This window comes from Nyctereutes procyonoides, unplaced genomic scaffold (genome assembly GCF_905146905.1).
Source record: "Nyctereutes procyonoides isolate TBG_1078 unplaced genomic scaffold, NYPRO_anot_genome, whole genome shotgun sequence".
Lineage (NCBI taxonomy): Eukaryota > Metazoa > Chordata > Mammalia > Carnivora > Canidae > Nyctereutes > Nyctereutes procyonoides.
Genome location: NW_026575048.1, coordinates 30,749,497 through 30,766,369, shown reverse-complemented (window position 1 = coordinate 30,766,369; position 16,873 = coordinate 30,749,497). Strand labels below are relative to the sequence as shown.

The following is a 16,873-nucleotide window of genomic DNA, read 5'->3' as shown; positions in this document are numbered from 1 at the left end:
ACCAAATGAGCATATCTTCACCTATGCACTCCTGGAGTTTTTTATGAGCTGGAATCTATCCTTTCTAATTAGTTTTATCATCAAAAGCTTTCTTTCTTTCTTTTTTGATATTTTTAAGACCACAGAACAAACAGCCCCTTATTGTGCCAAGCTTTGTTTTAAGAGAATTTTACACATACAAGTTATTTTTACATATACAAACTATTTATTTCAAGATAGTTGAAACTGAGGCTTTTCTCGTTTATTTTTTTGTTCTTCTAGGTCGTACATTTCCTGTTGATCAATTTTTTCTGGAAGATGCAATTGCTGTGACAAGGTAAGGAAGACATTAACGAAGGTTTGGTGAAAGACTTTGAAAACAATTATTATTTTACTTCACTGAGCCAGCATTTTAATAGATGTGTTAGTTTTTCTTCTAATTCTCTGTTTGAGTATTTTATTTTCCCTTTTCAGCAAATATTATACAATATTTGCAATTCACAGACAATATTGTATATTGTTAGTACTGACTGGAACCCTAATGTAAACTATAGGCTTTGGGTGATCATGATGTACCTTGTAGGTTCATCAGTTATAACAATTACACCACTCTGGTGGGGGATATTGATAATGAGGGAGGCTATGCATATGTGGGGAACAGGGGGTATTGAGAAATCTCTATACCTTCTGCTCAATATTGCTGTGATCCTAAAACTGCTCTGAAGAACAGAATCTATTTAAAAAATGATGAAGGACAAAATACATGGACAATTTAATAAGAAAAAAAAAAAGACCAATTCTGCAGATAGACTGCCAGTATTTAAATCCCTATACTTACTAGGGGCACCTAGCTGGCTTAGTTGGAGGAACATGCAACTCTTGATCTTAGGGTTGTGATTTCAAGCATGTTGGATGTAGAGATTATGTAAAATAAATAAATGATTTTTAAAAATCCTTCTACTTACTAACTGTAACATTGATAAGTAGTTTAATCTCTCTGTGACTCAGTTTCATCATAGGTAGAGTGATCATACTACTAATAGCTGCTTCACAGGGTTGTTATGAGGATTTATTTATTAATTCTTGGAGGTAATAGCTGCCAGTGTCTAGAACTGTGCCTGGTGCATAGCAAATGCTTTATAAATGTTAGCTATTAGCATTCTACAAGTCTCAGGGAGCTTGCAGTATAGTGTTAAGATGTCTGTAATTTAAGTACTGGATAGAGAAGGTCATTTCCATTGGATACAAATATATTTCTCTCCTTTGAAAGCCCTGATTTCTTTTCCCATTCTTTGACCTTGAAGATTCCCCATGGTTTTATCCTTGCACTACTTCTTCTCACTGTTAAACTTTTTCATACCTCTGTTAGATTCATGTGATTTCAAATGTTACCTCTGTGCCAAGAATTCCCAGATCATTATCCGTGTTCCTGACCTCTGAGCTCCTTGATATCTGGCACCTGAATTCAATTCAGAATTTTTCTCCTCCCTGCTCCTTCCCTTTCTAATAAGCCCCACTCCTAATTCTCTATTGATTTAATCATACAGTATTCTCAAGCTAAAAACCCAGAAACAGTGGCTCTCAAACTTTGGTGTGCAATAAGCATACGCAGGGAGCTTATTAAAATTGTTATTCTCTGGGCCCCATCCCATTTCTATTGAACGTGAATCTCTGGGGAAATTAATCTTTCAACTAGTTTACCTGTCTTTATTCTCTCACTTTTTTTTTTTATTCTCTCACTTTCAGACTCACTGCCTCAATCTCACTGCCTCCAGAATTATCTTGAAACAGAACCAAAAGCATTCCAGTGTGTTCCCTATCAGAAATAGGGCACAGCTAGCAGACTGGTGGAAGAGTAGCACATGAATTGGGCAGAAACAGAGTAGCATTCTGGTGAATGAGCATATAAATAGGTGAAAATTTTCATTTCTCACCATCAGACTCAGGTACACACAGACCCATTCCTTTGTCTTCCTTCCTCAGGTATGTGTTACAAGACGGAAGCCCATATATGCGCTCCATGAAGCAGATGACAAAGGAGAAGCTAAAAGCAAGGCGCAGCAGAACCGCATTTGAAGAAGTAGAAGAAGACCTGAGGCTCTCTCTTCACCTCCAGCACCAGGACTCTGTCAAAGATGCAGTGCCAGATCAACAGTTAGATTTTAAGCAGCTCCTGGCCCGCTATAAAGGTAATGCGTTCCCTAGGGGAATATTACAGTTATACTGAAAGGCAACCAGTTCCCCCCACCCCCAGGTGATCCAGAGGAAGAAAAACGTGGCTCTTGTTTCATATATATTGTCTTAATTCATCAGAACAACTTTAAACTTAGAAAAGTAGCAATTCCAACACGTTTTAGGTATAATTGTTACTATAGTTACCAGTAGGCTTTTTTTGTGATTATAGAAGATGTATTATAGGAAAATGGGATAGTGAAATATAAATATATTCTTGAGTATTTTATTACTTTTTATTTTGATACAATTGTAAATTCAAAATTAAAGTGGGCAGGACTATACAATGAACTCTCCTATATCCTTTACGCCCAGTTCACCAATTATTAATATTTTGTTTCATTTGCTTTATCATTTGCTCTGTGTGCATGTATATATTTCTTTCCTGAACCTTTTGAATAAGTTGCAGATATGATGTCCCTTAATTCCTAATATTTTAATATTTCTTTTCTTTTTTTTTTTTTAAGATTTTATTTATTTATTCATGAGAGACACACACAGAGAGAGAGAGAGGCAGAGACACAGGCAGAGGGAGAAGCAGGCTCCATGCAGGGAGCCTGACATGGGACTCGATCCCTGGTCTCCAGGATCAGGACCTGGACTGAAGGTGGCACTAAACCACTGAGCCACCCGGGCTGCCCCTTTAATTATATTTCTTAAAAGCATAAGTACAGGATATAATCAAAATGAAGATTTTTAACTAATATAATACTATTATTTAATCCATAGTCAATATTCTAACTTTGCCAATTATCTAAAAAAATATTCTTTACTTCTATTTTTTTCTGGTTCAGAATCCAATCCACAATTACATATTGCATTCATTGTTACGTGTTTTTAGTTTCTTTTGATCTGAAAAAACTCCCCAGCCTATATTTTTCTTTTAAGAGTTTGGGCCAGGGCAGCCCAGGTGGCTCAGCAGTTTAGCACTGTCTTCAGCCCAGTGTGTGGTCCTGGAGACCCGGGATCAAGTTCCATGTCAGGTTCCCTGCATGGAATGGAGCCTGCTTCTCTCTCTGCCTATGTCTTGGCCACTCTCTCTGTGTCTCTCATGAATACATAAATAAAATCTTAAAAAAAAAAAGAAAAGAAAACCACAGAAACAATGTTGATCCTTCTTTCCTCTCTGTACCTCAGTTTCCCTAACCATAAAATGGAGTTGTTTAGGGAATTAAATGAGATAATACAAACTCCCAGCACAGGGCCCAGCTAATCAGTGCACATTTGTAATTCTAATCCGAATATGTCTGAGTCAAAAAGTTTGTGTTCTTTCCATACGTCATACCAGCTGATAATTCCCATTTGTTTATTCTATTAAATTCTGTTACAGGAAAACCCCCTTGATTTCTCCTTTGAAATTTCAGAATTTTCTTTAACAATTATGACTGGATGGGATGACTAGGTGGCTCAGTGGGTTAAGCATCCAGCTTTTGATTTCAGCTCAGGTAATGATCTCAGGGTCGTGAGCTAGAGGTTCACAAAGGACTCCATGCTCAGCGTGGAGTCTGCTTGAGATTCTTTCTCCCTCTGCCCCTCCTCCCATTCACGCTCTCTCTCTCTCTAAAATAAATAAATAAAATCTTTTAAAAGTAAATAAATAAAAATTATGACTGAATTAAGCCAGACCTTTCTAATTTCAAGTACACAGTTTACCAAGTTCAAAAAGCACTTCTGAGAACTCCTTTCTGAAGGAAGAGGATGGAAGATTTGGGGTCAAGAAACCTGGCTCTGCGTGATAGTGGGCTGACCGCTTAGCTTCTCCCTTTCCGTATAACAAAAGACCAGGTCTAGTTGATGTCAAGGCTCCCTGACTTTTCAGAAAATTACATGTTTCTGAGCTCAATTTTTAAAACTTTTCTAGTTAAATAATCATAATCAGTCCTTTTAAGTGTATGATTGTTTAGCAAAAACTGTCAAACTAAAATTTTTTTTTTAATTTTTTTTTATTTATTTATGATAGTGACAGAGAGAGAGAGAGGCAGAGACACAGGCAGAGGGAGAAGCAGGCTCCATGCACCGGGAACCCGATATGGGATTCGATCCCGGGTCTCCAGGATCGCGCCCTGAGCCAAAGGCAGGCGCCAAACCGCCGCGCCACCCAGGGATCCCTCAAACTAAAATTTTTTAAAAATTATTTTCACTTCTCTTTTTTTCTGTTAGCTAATTCTTTCTCCTTTTTGAAAAGTTTGCTTTTTGGAATCTTGACATATAAAAATTATTCCTTCTCTGCCTTCCACACCTAGCCACATCCATATTTATGTAGCTTGTATCTTCCTTTCTTTCATGTTTGACCAACATCAGATTCATACTGCCAGAACAACATTGTTTAGAAACTGCTTTTGCCACTCTTCAAACTTTTCAGCATAATATAGGAAGCTTCCCTTCCTTAATATCACCTGCAACTATTTTGTTCCAGTTAGACTATATTTAGGGTGATAGGCTATTAAGAAGACCCAAAAAGAAAGGCCAGTGGTCTTTGGAGAGTTAGTCTCCCCAGGAATAAGCTATTTATTTTTAAAAGAGCTCAGGCTTAAAGTACAACCCAAAGAACTCTGTCTTTCACTAGTCCTAGATAAATTAGGAGGAGACTGGAGACCCTTACCTAAAAGTCTATGACTAGATTTCAAGGGTTCATGGTGAAGCCATTAAAATCATATGTATTTTTCAGGGAAGATCCAGAACTTTTGCCATTTTCTCAAAGGAACTTAAAGGTGAAGAGTCACTGTTGTGAGGATGTTGGTGAAAGCTGTGGTCTTTGTCCTTTTATTCCTTGAATCACTGTTACCTGGACTTCTATCTGATCTGACTCATGACTTGATGAATCTGGAAAGGGTTTCTAAACTGTATTTGACTTGAATTTTGTTTCTAAGATTTAAATTGTCAATAAATGAGTGATAGATAAAAGAGGGGAAGGAAGAAAGGAAAAAGTGGCCAATCTGGTCCTTTTCAGCAGGGTCAGGTGCCTATTCTTTAAGTCATTGTTCAGGCAAAAAGTGCTCCTAGTAAGAACGTATTTTCTGAGAGACTGAAAGAAAACAATTCATTTCGGTGAGTAAATGTGAACATCTGTGTTATTAAATGAAGAGACTCACCTAGTTCACAGGCATCATTGCTTTAATAAGGATAATTATCCTTCTGATGTTTACCTTTCTTTCAGGAGTTAGCAAATCAGTCATCAAAACAATGTCCATCATGGATTTTGAAAAGGTTAATCTCGAATTAATAGAGGCCTTGTTAGAGTGGATTGTAGATGGAAAGCACTCCTACCCTCCAGGTAACCACTTGTTGTCTTCATTTGTGTGTAACATGGCAAAAAAGAAGGCAGCTCGCTTACTGAGACAGTGGGTACTGTGGGGCCGACCTCCCTTCCTGGATCCCTTGCTCCCACCCTCACTTTTTCACCCCTAGTTGTGTGTAAAGTTGCTTATGAGGCTTTTCAGGAGGAAATTTTACCTTTTACTTTTTGAGGTTCACCGACTCCTTTTTGCTTGCTATTCTCTTGTTCCCACTGAGCAAAAAGATGTTAACAATACAAAGTCCAAAAGGAGGAAAGCTAAAAAGAAGATCTGGGTACTCCATATATTAAACCCTCAGTCCCAGGCTAAATGAGAATCTGGTAATAAGTGTTTGAATCCCATGAAGACTCTGCATATGGAGGTCACAGGGCAGGGGGGTTAAGAGAACAGGCTTTGGAGTCTGATAAACTTCCAGCTCTGCTATTTGGGAACTGTGTAGCCTTGGATAAAGTCTTTATCCTTGCTCTGCCTCAGTTTCCTTGTTTGTGAAATGAAGACAGTCATAATTCCTCTGACATTCAGCTATTTTTAAGATTAAGAGAAACCATATGTAGAGGGTGCCTGGCTGGCTCAGTCAGCAGAGCATGTGACTCTCGATCTCTGGGTTGTGAGTTCAAGCCCCATGTTGGGCATAGAGATTGCTTAATAATAAAATCTTTAAAAAAAAAGAAAAAAAAGAGACCATATGTAAAGCACTTAGCACAGTACCAGACATATAGTTAATGCCCAGTAAATACCATCTCTAATAATGGTAACATTATAATCATAACATATATCGTCATTATTGCTATGATCACTGTTGCTACTGCTACTAGAATGACCCAGAGCAATCACTACTTTCCCCTTACTCAGTGACTTCCTATCCCAGTGGCCTTCTTAACCTCATTTGCAGCCCCTTATCTCCCAAATCTCATAACTGAATCCTTCCCATCATTCAGGTTTCTGTCAGATATCTTCTCTTCAGAGAAGTCTTCTCTGACCACCTTGTTTTCCCACCCCCCCTACTCCTTAAGCTATTATGATATCCAAAAATGATCTTCATTTTCATTCTAGCACTTCATTATATCCATAATTATAGGTCTGTTTGCTGACAGTTTCCTTCAATAGAATGTAAACTCCTTAAGAATAAGGATTTATCATACACGACTGTGTTATTCAGACTCTGGGATTATATCTGGAATATTTAGGTACAGAGTAAAAATTGGTCATGTGCATGAATAGATGCAAGCCATTGTTGGGTGACCATAAGTTGATCAAACAGTTACGTCATGTGCTCACTACACAGTGCTTTAGAAAGTGGGAATGGCTTCCCTCCTCTGCTTAGACTTTAATAATAAATTTAATAATTTAGTAATTATTATGGTAATTATTACCACATGAAAGGATTGAAGTGCCTTATTTGTTACCATCATGAGCCACATGAAAGAATTAAAGTGCCTTATTTGTTATCTTTTGGCAAATAGTTAGTGTTGGCTAATGCCTTATCACTGGGGTGAATGTCTTGTTCATCCCAAAGGAAAAGATGATTGTTGAAAAACATCAGGCATAGCAGACAAAAAGAACTGTTAGAAAGTTACCTGAATTCACAGCAGAGTAACTGTAGTGAGGGGACTCTGGGGACTCTGATATGTTTGTGGATGTTAATGATAACCCTGATACAGGGACGCCTGGCTGGTTCAGTTGGCAGAGCATGTGACTTTTGACATTGGGGTTGTGAGTTCAAGCTCCATATTGGATGTAGAGCTTACTTTATTAAAAAAAGTTATCTCAAATACAGGTCACCAAGCTGTGAGGGCAGAACAGATCAGGAGGCACATAGAAATATAGACCAAAAAAATTTCCCCATCCATATAGATTATTTTACCACTCTTTTTAAGTTCAATTTATTTATGGGTGTCTCGGTGGCACAGTCAGTTAAGCAACTGACTCTTGGTTTTGGCTCAGGTCGTGATGCAAGGGTTGTGATGTACAGTTCCACATCAGGCTCTGTGCTCAGCATGGAGTCTGCTTGAAATTCTCTCTCCCTCTCCCTCTGTCCCTCCTGTTCATTCTTTCTTTCTCTGTCTCAAATAAATACATAAAGTCTTTAAAAAAAAATCCCCACTAAGTAAATAAGGAAACTAAATTATTACAAAAATGGAACTCTGAAGGGTGCAAAAGGTATCTTTGAGGATTGGTTTCAACACTTCATAGTATAAAAGCATTAGTTTCCCTATTTACTTAGTGGGGAGAATAACGGTGATAAAGAATAGGTCCTGAGTTCCTTGTGGGCAGATCTTTGGTTTATATGCCGTTGTATCTAGCACAGGGCTGACATAGGCACCCAATAAATATTTGTGGGATTAAAGGAGGGGCATCAATCTCCTCTCTGAATAAAGCACAAAAGAAGGTGACTCTTGTTGAGTGCCCACTCTTGGCACTGAAATATTCCACAATTATTCAGTGCACTGAAGAAATATGTTTAAAGAGTTTGGCTAATGATTGTTGTATAACTTAAGGTATTATATTTTTCTACACTTAAGTTTTTCCTCTTGTAGAAAGATAATTATGCCCCATTCATTTTGGAGCTAAGTCAGAAAATGTATGAAAAACACTGTTATCCATTAAATCCTTGGGGACTTTACAACAGAAACTGACAGTGAAAAAAATCTCAGTTTATTACATTTTTAAAATTTAAAATAGCTCTGTAGTCCATATTAGTTTTTCTTTTTTTTGCATCGATCACATTGATTCTTTTTATGTACCCAGGTGCTATACTCGTATTTTTACCGGGACTAGCAGAAATCAAAATGCTATATGAACAGCTACAATCTAATTCTCTTTTCAACAACAGACGCAGTCATCGGTAAGTTAATTGCTTTCCCTATCCTTAATCGTCTGTTGCAGTTATATGCAAAGATAAATAACCAGAACAGTCTGACAGCCATCACCCTCTTTAGACCCTGGTGTCACTCCTCAAGAATACGTTTGGTTATGCCAGCTGGAAGCAGACAAACCTATTTGTTCCAGGGAATCAGTCATTCCCATTCCATTAAATAAAAATATTTCTCTTTACTTAGCGTAGTGACTCAGCAAAATTACATATAATTTCAGTTGCCATGTACAGGGGATGGAAGAAGCCAGTGTAAGTAACAACAAAGAAATGCTGCCATTTGAGAAAGTTATTTGTAACAGTTTCTTTTCCAGTAGCAAGACATGTGTTTTCATATCAAACTTTCAATCTAAGTTTTCATATTAAATACTGAAGAAATGAACACTCCCTAGAAATACAAGAATTAAGTTTCTTAGCATACATGACTGTCTCTGCCTCTTGTTCTCTGGATTTAAAGATAGAGGAAAAATAATTCTCTACTGGTTAATGTGCTCTAGGCTTGTTACTTTATAGAATATCAACTATCTAGTCCTCTTGATTATTTACTACTAAGTTACACTCCAGTTTTTCCCCAGTTAGTGCAAGATTTTTAATTCATAGAACTGAGTAAATGTTTTGTAAGGCTCAGAAGGAACCTTCCCATTTGGAAGAGCTGGACCCTGAGGGCAGGTTATAGAGAGGCTGCTGATGCTTGGAGTCCTGTTGTTAATTTTAATAGAAATTCACCCATCATTAATCCAATTTCAGCCTTTTGTGCTAGAACAGTAAATGTGCTTTTTATTTCCTTTCAGATGTGTGGTTCACCCACTTCATTCATCTTTATCCAGTGAAGAGCAGCAGGCTGTGTTTGTAAAACCCCCTGTGGGTGTTACTAAGATTATAATTTCCACCAACATTGCTGAGACATCCATAACCATCGATGATGTTGTCTATGTCATTGATTCTGGGAAAATGAAAGAAAAGAGGTATTCTCTTTTGGCGATGTAAGAGAAGGGCTAAAGATGGCTTAGTTAGAGTGACATCTTAATTATTAATGCTACTGAGCTGCATGGATTGCCATTTGAAAAAATGTTTTATGAAAACTATGTGAGTATATATGAGTGATTCTATACCAGGACCATAGTCTTAAAGTCAAATAGAGATGCAAAGTTGAAGGTTTTTACCTTGAAAGTAATTATTTTTCCTTTCTTTCATATGCTTTACATGTGCTTGAATGAAAAAGAGGTGATATAGGTGGTGATGGATGTGTTGATTAGTTTGATTATGGTAACCATTCATGGTGTACACATATATCAAAACATCACATTGTATAGCCTAAATATATACAATTTTTATTTGTCAAAATAAATACAAAAAAATAAAAAGAAAGGTTGCATAAAGGAACTGTATGTAGTCCACCAACATCTGACACCACATAAATCAGCACTGTGTGCTCCTACCAGGGACTGAACTATCTAGAACACAGAGGACACTGGGTTCTTCTGTGGAAGCAGGGTATTTCTTCTATTCTCTCCATGCAAAGTAGGGTCTTAGCCATGTTTTTAAAAAATAACTCCGTTTTACATTTTCTTTTTCTCTGTAGATATGATGCCAGCAAAGGGATGGAGAGCCTAGAGGATACTTTTGTCTCTCAAGCCAATGCTCTTCAAAGAAAAGGTCGAGCGGGCCGTGTTGCCTCTGGGGTCTGTTTCCACTTATTCACCAGTCATCACTTCAATCACCAGCTTTTAAAGCAGCAGCTACCAGAAATACAAAGAGTACCATTAGAACAGCTGTGTCTGAGGTACATCTTGATCTTTGTGTTCTGGCTTCTGGAAGGTCTTCATGTTTCTCACCCTAAGTTCTGTGTTTTCTTTTTCTTAGTAGAAGACATTTTGCTAAGAGTGAACATGGATGAACTCATTCATTTGCAAAGAGCTCTTCAGTGTTGCCTTTACCATTCGTTTTCACGGTCTGCACAGGAAGATCTCTTACATTGCAAAAAAATGGCCCTAAAATAGAGCTTAAGAGTACATTTGTAACTCAGGAAAGTAATCTGACTTCTCAAATTTCTGCTAGGAGCAACACCAATATTAAATCATCAAAGGTAGAAAATCTACAGCCTCATTATCAGAGCCAGCTAAACAGAAACAACTTGAAAAACACCATTATTTATCTGACAAACAAGAACAAATATCATAAAATAGGGTTTAATGAACGAATGATGGAACTCAGTGTTATTGATGCCAGGGAACCTTTGGTTCAGCCTTTCTGAAAATGCAGGTCGTGTGATGTTAGAACTCACACTATCCATGCCCTATGACCCATTCACTACTTGGAGGGAGTATGCTCATAAAATAATAGCCCAAAGCAAAAAAAGTTCCTTGTACAAAGATGTTACAGCTCTCTTTTTATCCAGCGGGTATGTTTTGAAAGCCTTCCATTTGCCAGGGTTGAGCTAAGCACTAGAGATACATAGGATACAAGACCTAGGCCCTGCTTTTAAGTGTCCACAGTCAGGTCTTAAGAAGTTGGGCAAGCAGATGCCTTGATCTAAGGTAGTAACAGTGCAAATGAGAGGAACTAGGGGATTTAAGAAAGCTTTGGAAGTTGAATGATCCATGAGGGAAGATGAGAGAGGGGAAAATGTAATTACATAGCACATATAGTTTAAAAACACCTCAGGGACACCTGAGTGGCTCAGTCAGTTGGGCGTCCAACTCTTGATTTCAGCTCAGAGTCAAGATCTTGGGGTGAGGAGATCAAACCCTCCATCGGGCTCTGCACTCAGCTCAGAGTCTGCTTAGGATTCACTCTCTCCCTCTCTCTCTGCCCGCCTCCCCCCACCAAAAAAAAGAAAAAGAAAAAAAAGATGTATTTAAACTAGCATTGTCTGGCTTATGAAAGCATATGTCTGGGAAATTATCAACTATTTTCTTTCAAGAAAGAAGCTTACTTCTCTGTGTCATCTCTCCAGAAATAAAATGGCCAAATTATTATTTTGTTTTCTTTTTGTAGAATTAAAATTTTAGAGATGTTTAGCACTCACAATCTCCAGTCTGTGTTTTCTCGGCTCATTGAGCCGCCGCACACTGACTCTCTCCGCGCCTCAAAAATACGATTACGAGACTTAGGAGCATTAACTCCAGATGAAAAGCTGACCCCCCTAGGGTATCACTTGGCCTCTCTGCCCGTGGATGTGAGAATCGGCAAACTGATGCTGTTTGGGTCTATCTTCCGCTGTCTGGATCCTGCCCTCACCATTGCTGCCAGTTTGGCTTTTAAGTCTCCTTTTGTAAGTAAACAACATTCATCTAAACTGGAGTCCATAGGTCTCTAAGGGGACCATGGGGGCTTCAGGGTTATGTGAGACCCCCGCCCCCACATTTTCTTGTGAGGATGATATATGGGAATTCTTAGGTCACAATGTCTATAACTTTTGTCTGATCCTCAAATCCATACCTCAAATAAAGATTAAGAACTAAAGATCCATCTTATCAAAATAACCTAAATGTGCTTTTTATTGTATCTGCTACATCTTTGCTCATTAAAGAAAAATCAGAAAATGCAGGCAAGCAAAAAGTGGACTACTTTTTTTAAACAGTTTTATTGGAATATAATTTGCCCATTTAAATTGTACATTCAGTAATTTTTAGGTCCTCGCCATGGTCAAGTCTAAAACATTTTTATTACCTCATAAAGAAACCCCTTAGCAGGGGTGCCTGGGTGACTCAGTTGGTTAAGCATCTGCCTTTGACTCAGATCCTGATCCCAGGATCCTGGGATCAAGCCCCACATCGGGCTCCCTGCTCAGCGGGGAATCTGCTTCTCCCTCTCCCTCTGCTGCTCCCCCTGCTTGTGCGCGCGCTCTCTCTCTCTCTCTCTCTCTCAAATAAATAAAATCTTTTTAGAAAAAGAAACCCCTTAGCAGTCACACCCCTTCCGCCCTCTAATCCCTCATCCACCACAGCCCTAGATAACCACCAATTTGCTCTGTCTTCATAGATTTACCTCTTTTATACATTACATATTAATGAAATAATATAACATACGGTCTTTGGTGACGGCTTCTTCACTTAGCATAATGCTTTTAAGGTGCATCTATGTTATAGCATAATCGGTACTTCATTCCTTTGCCAAATAATATTCCTTTGTATGGACGTTCCTACCACATTTTGTTTATCCATTCAGCACTGGATGGACATTGGGATTGTTCCCATCTTTGCCTACGAACGTTCATGTACAAGTTTTTATGTAGATGTAGGTTTTCATTTATCTTAAGTATATACCTAGGAATAAAATTATTGGATCAAATGGTAACTCTCTATTTAACTTTCTGAGGAATTTCCAGGCTTTTTTTCAGAGTAGCCTCACATTACATTCTACCAGGATTTTATCAGGATTGCAATTTCTCCCTATCTTCACCAACACTTGTTATTATCTGATTTTTTTATTATAATCATCTTAGGGGTTGTGAATTTGTAGTTTCGATATGTGTTTCCCTAATGGCTAATGATAATAAACATCTTTTCATTTGCTTATTTGCCATTTGTGTATCTTCTTTCAAGAAATTCAGATCCTTTGCCCATTTTTAAAATTGGGTTATTCATCCTTTTATTATTGATTTGTAAGAGTTGTTTATTCTGGTCCCTTATGAGAAATAAGATCTGCAAATATTTTTTCCTATTCTGTGGGTTACCTTTTTCACTTTCTTGATATTTCCTTTGAAACACAAAAGTTTTTAATTTTGATGAAGTCCAGTTTATCCCCTTTTTTGTTCTTTGACCTTCCATTGTCATAGTTTAGAATCTTAAAAAAAATAATAATAAAATAAAATAAAATAAAATAAAATAAAATAAAAAGAATCTATTACCAAAATGGCTGAAGGGGAGTGGAAGATACAGGCTTCCAGATATAGAATGAATAAGTCATGGGAATAAAAGGCAAGCATAAGGAGTATAGTTAACCATATTGTAATAGTGTTGTCCATTGACAGATGATAGCTACACTTGTGGAGAGCATTGGCATAATGTATAAATTATTGACTTGTCAAATCACTGTGTTGTATACCTGAAACTAATGTAACGTGTGTCAACTACACTAAAAAAGAAAAAAAAAAATCCAGGGGTGCCTGGGAGGCTCTCTAGGTTGTCTGCCTTCAGCTCAGGTCATGATCCCTGGGTTCTGGAATTCAGACCCTCATGGGAATCCCTGCTCAGCTGGGAGTCTACTTCTCCCTCTCCTTCTGCCTGCCACTGCCCCTGCTAACATGTGTGTACATGTGCACATGCTCCTTCCCTCTCTCTCTAAGTAAGTAAATAAAATCCTCAATAAAAAAAAAGAAAAAAATCCATTGCCAGATCCAGTTATGAAGATTCATCCCATTTATCCCTATGTGGTTTTCTAAGTTTTATAGCTTTATTTTTATTTGGGGGTGGGGGCAGAGGGAGAGGGAGAATCTTAAGCAGACTTTCAAGCTCAGCACAGAGCCCAAGATGGGGATTGATCTCACAACCCAGAGATCACGACATGAGCTGAAATCAAAAGTCAGACACTTAACTGACTGAGCCACCCAGGTGCCCCAGAAGAGTTTTATAGTTTTAGCTCTTACATTATGGTCTTTGGTGTATTTGAGTTAATTTTTGCAAATTGGCATGAGGTAAGAGTCCAACTTCATTCTTCTGCATATGACGATTCAATTGTCCCAGTACCATTTGTTGAAAAGACTATTCTTTCACCATTGAATGGTCTTGGCATTCTTATCAAAAATCTTGGGGCACCTGGCTGGCTCAGTTGGTGAAGCATGCAACTCTTGATCTTGGGGTTAAGTTCGAGCCCCACACTGGGTGTAGAGATTACTTAAAATCTTGAAGAAAAAATAAAGAAACCTCAGGTTAAATGAATGTGCCCTTCAAACCTGGTTTTCCTCATTTAGGTGTCTCCCTGGGATAAAAAAGAGGAAGCTAACCAGAAAAAGCTAGAATTTGCATTTGCAAACAGTGACTATCTGGCCCTTCTACGAGCATATAAGGTAAGCATATAATAACTGAGATGTATTACTAGAATTGGCACTAACGACAGAGTAAGTTCACTTTTATTTTCTTCAAAATGTAGGGGTGGCAGCTAAGTATGAAAGAAGGAATGCGTGCAAGTTACAATTACTGCAGACAAAACTTCTTGTCTGGAAGAGTTCTTCAGGTGAGTTGTGCCCATGGCAGTTTGTTTTCATTCATTTTCTGTTGTAGCCACACAGAAGAGGGTGTTGCAACTTTGTCTCGCTTGTCCTGCCTTGACATTAAAAATGTCATTTCTGGAATATGGTTGGCTTTACCAGCTGTGTAAAACAGACTCCTGTTTTATATCCTCTGAGGCCTTCTGTGCTGAACCTTTCCACTGATACATTTTTCCTCTTTTCAGTGAATCTGTGTTTGTGTGGAGGATCAGAGAATACAGACACTGTGAAAATTACAGCTTACTGGAAGTCCGTTTTTTAGTAATTATACCAGACATTCTTAACCTGGATCCATAAACCCCGAATTTGTATGCAAAATCATATGTTTAAACATATGTGCTTTATTTTGGAGACAGGGACCATGGCTCTCATCATATTCTCAGAGCAGTCTATGACCATCCCCAAACTCCTTACCTTCTCCACAAAACCAGAGAACAAGTACTGAACCAGATTTTGTTAATTTTTCTTATGTCCACTTCTGTGTGAGGGAGAGGGCTCTGTGCTCTGTTATGACAGTGTTTTAGGCACCTTTCCAAAGTGGTATGGAAGCCAGAATAGTGGTGGTACACATCTTTTTAAAGCATTGTTTTACTCAAAGATTTTGAGGCTGGGGAAGGGAAAGGACTTTATTTTCCTATTAAAAGATGTCCCAGGGCAGCCCGGGTGGCTCAGCGGTTTAGCACCGCCTTCGGCCCAGGTTGTGATCCTGGAGACCCAGGATCGAGTCCCATGTCAGGCTCCCTGCATGGAGCCTGCTTCTCCCTCTGCCTGTGTCTCTGCCTCTCTTGCACGTGCGTGGTCTGTGTCTCTCATGAATAAATAAATAAAATCTTAAAAAAAAAAATGTCTCGGGGCACCTGGGTGGCTCAGTCAGTTAAGATCTGCCTTTGGCTTGGGTCATGATCTCAGGTTCCTGGGATTGAGCCCCATGTGGGTCTCTCTGCTCAACAAAGAGTCTGTGTCTCCTTCTCCTCTTCACTCATACTCTCTCTCGCTATCTCTGTCATTCTCTCTCAAATAAATAAATGCTTGAAATTTGTTTTAAAAATAAAAGATGTCTTGGAGTAGAACACAAAATTAATGTCCTTAGTGCTTCCCACTACCTGACATTTATCTATCTATCCATCCATCCATCCATCCATCCATGTATCCCAGAAGCCCCTTCAGAGCATAGACCTTACTATTGTGTTCAACACTGCAACGAGGAACAGTGCTTAGCACACAGTTGATACTGAGTAAAGACTCATTGAAGAAATGCACAAGTGAATGAATTTGGTTATTTAAAATGAAATAAAAGACTTCAAAAGCATCTCACTGTTTGCCTTCCTTCTCTTATGCCTTGGGGTGTACTATAATGAAGCATCATTTGTTCTAAGTATATCAAAAGTAATAATTTTCAATCCTGGCTGCATATTAGATTCACCTGAGGAGGCTTAACAGTATAATAAGGAGGGATCCCTGGGTGGCGCAGTGGTTTAGCGCCTGCCTTTGGCCCAGGGCGCGATCCTGGAGACCCGGGATCAAATCCCACATCGGGCTCCCAGTGCATGGAGCCTGCTTCTCCCTCTGCCTGTCTGCCTCTCTCTCTCTCTCTCTCTCTCTCTCTCTATCATAAATAAATAAAAATTTAAAAAAAAAAAGATTTAAAAAAAAAAACAGTATAATAAGGAAAACTGCCTAGGTTCCATCCCAGGTCAGTTACATCTAGATCTCTGTGGGTGGATTCATTGTTATCATTGGGTGCACCAAGGGATTCTAGTATGCAGCCAAGGTTGAGAACCACTGGTCTGGAGGGTATGTTATCTGTAAGGGGCAGTAGTAGATATGCCCTCAGGACATTAATATTTAAGTGTAAAATGATATTTCTTTCAAATTACATTTCTTATGAAATGTATTCGTTTTCTTCATGATGTATGTACATTTTGCTGTGATCTAGAAGGTCCATCCAAGTTCCCTCTTCTCCCTAAAGATATTAAGATTTATTAAAATACCAATGAGAACTTTGTCATGATAGAGAAATCCTAGCTATATTTTGCCATGTCATCCACGTGTACCTGAGACATTCCGAGAAAATAGTTGAGCTGTCATCGAGACAGAGTAGTGTTGCTTGGCTCTCGGTTCCCCTGACTGTCCTTACCTCCTTCCGTGTTGTCTGATACACAGCCTATATTTGACCAGTGGCAGAAGAAAAATAGGTCTGTTCTTTTCTTTCTCACACTTGTGCTCGGCTACACAAAGGGGTGTCTGCATCTAAACCACTCAGTAATATCCTTATTCCTAGGA

The 16,873-nt window shown here is 38.5% G+C and overlaps 1 protein-coding gene across 7 annotated transcripts in view; it reads left to right on the top strand.

Moving 5' to 3' along the window:
• DHX57 (DExH-box helicase 57) overlaps window positions 1-16,873 on the top strand; it is a 63,720-nt gene that overhangs the window by 30,558 nt on the left and 16,289 nt on the right. For all 7 annotated transcript variants that reach the window (XM_055327025.1, XM_055327024.1, XM_055327023.1 and 4 more), the window contains 9 exons: window positions 262-316; window positions 1,963-2,168; window positions 5,369-5,485; window positions 8,256-8,352; window positions 9,171-9,344; window positions 9,962-10,162; window positions 11,377-11,653; window positions 14,294-14,389; window positions 14,473-14,556. In XM_055327025.1, coding sequence (XP_055183000.1) covers window positions 262-316; window positions 1,963-2,168; window positions 5,369-5,485; window positions 8,256-8,352; window positions 9,171-9,344; window positions 9,962-10,162; window positions 11,377-11,653; window positions 14,294-14,389; window positions 14,473-14,556 — 1,307 coding nt within the window. The remainder of the gene's footprint in view (window positions 1-261; window positions 317-1,962; window positions 2,169-5,368; window positions 5,486-8,255; window positions 8,353-9,170; window positions 9,345-9,961; window positions 10,163-11,376; window positions 11,654-14,293; window positions 14,390-14,472; window positions 14,557-16,873) is intronic.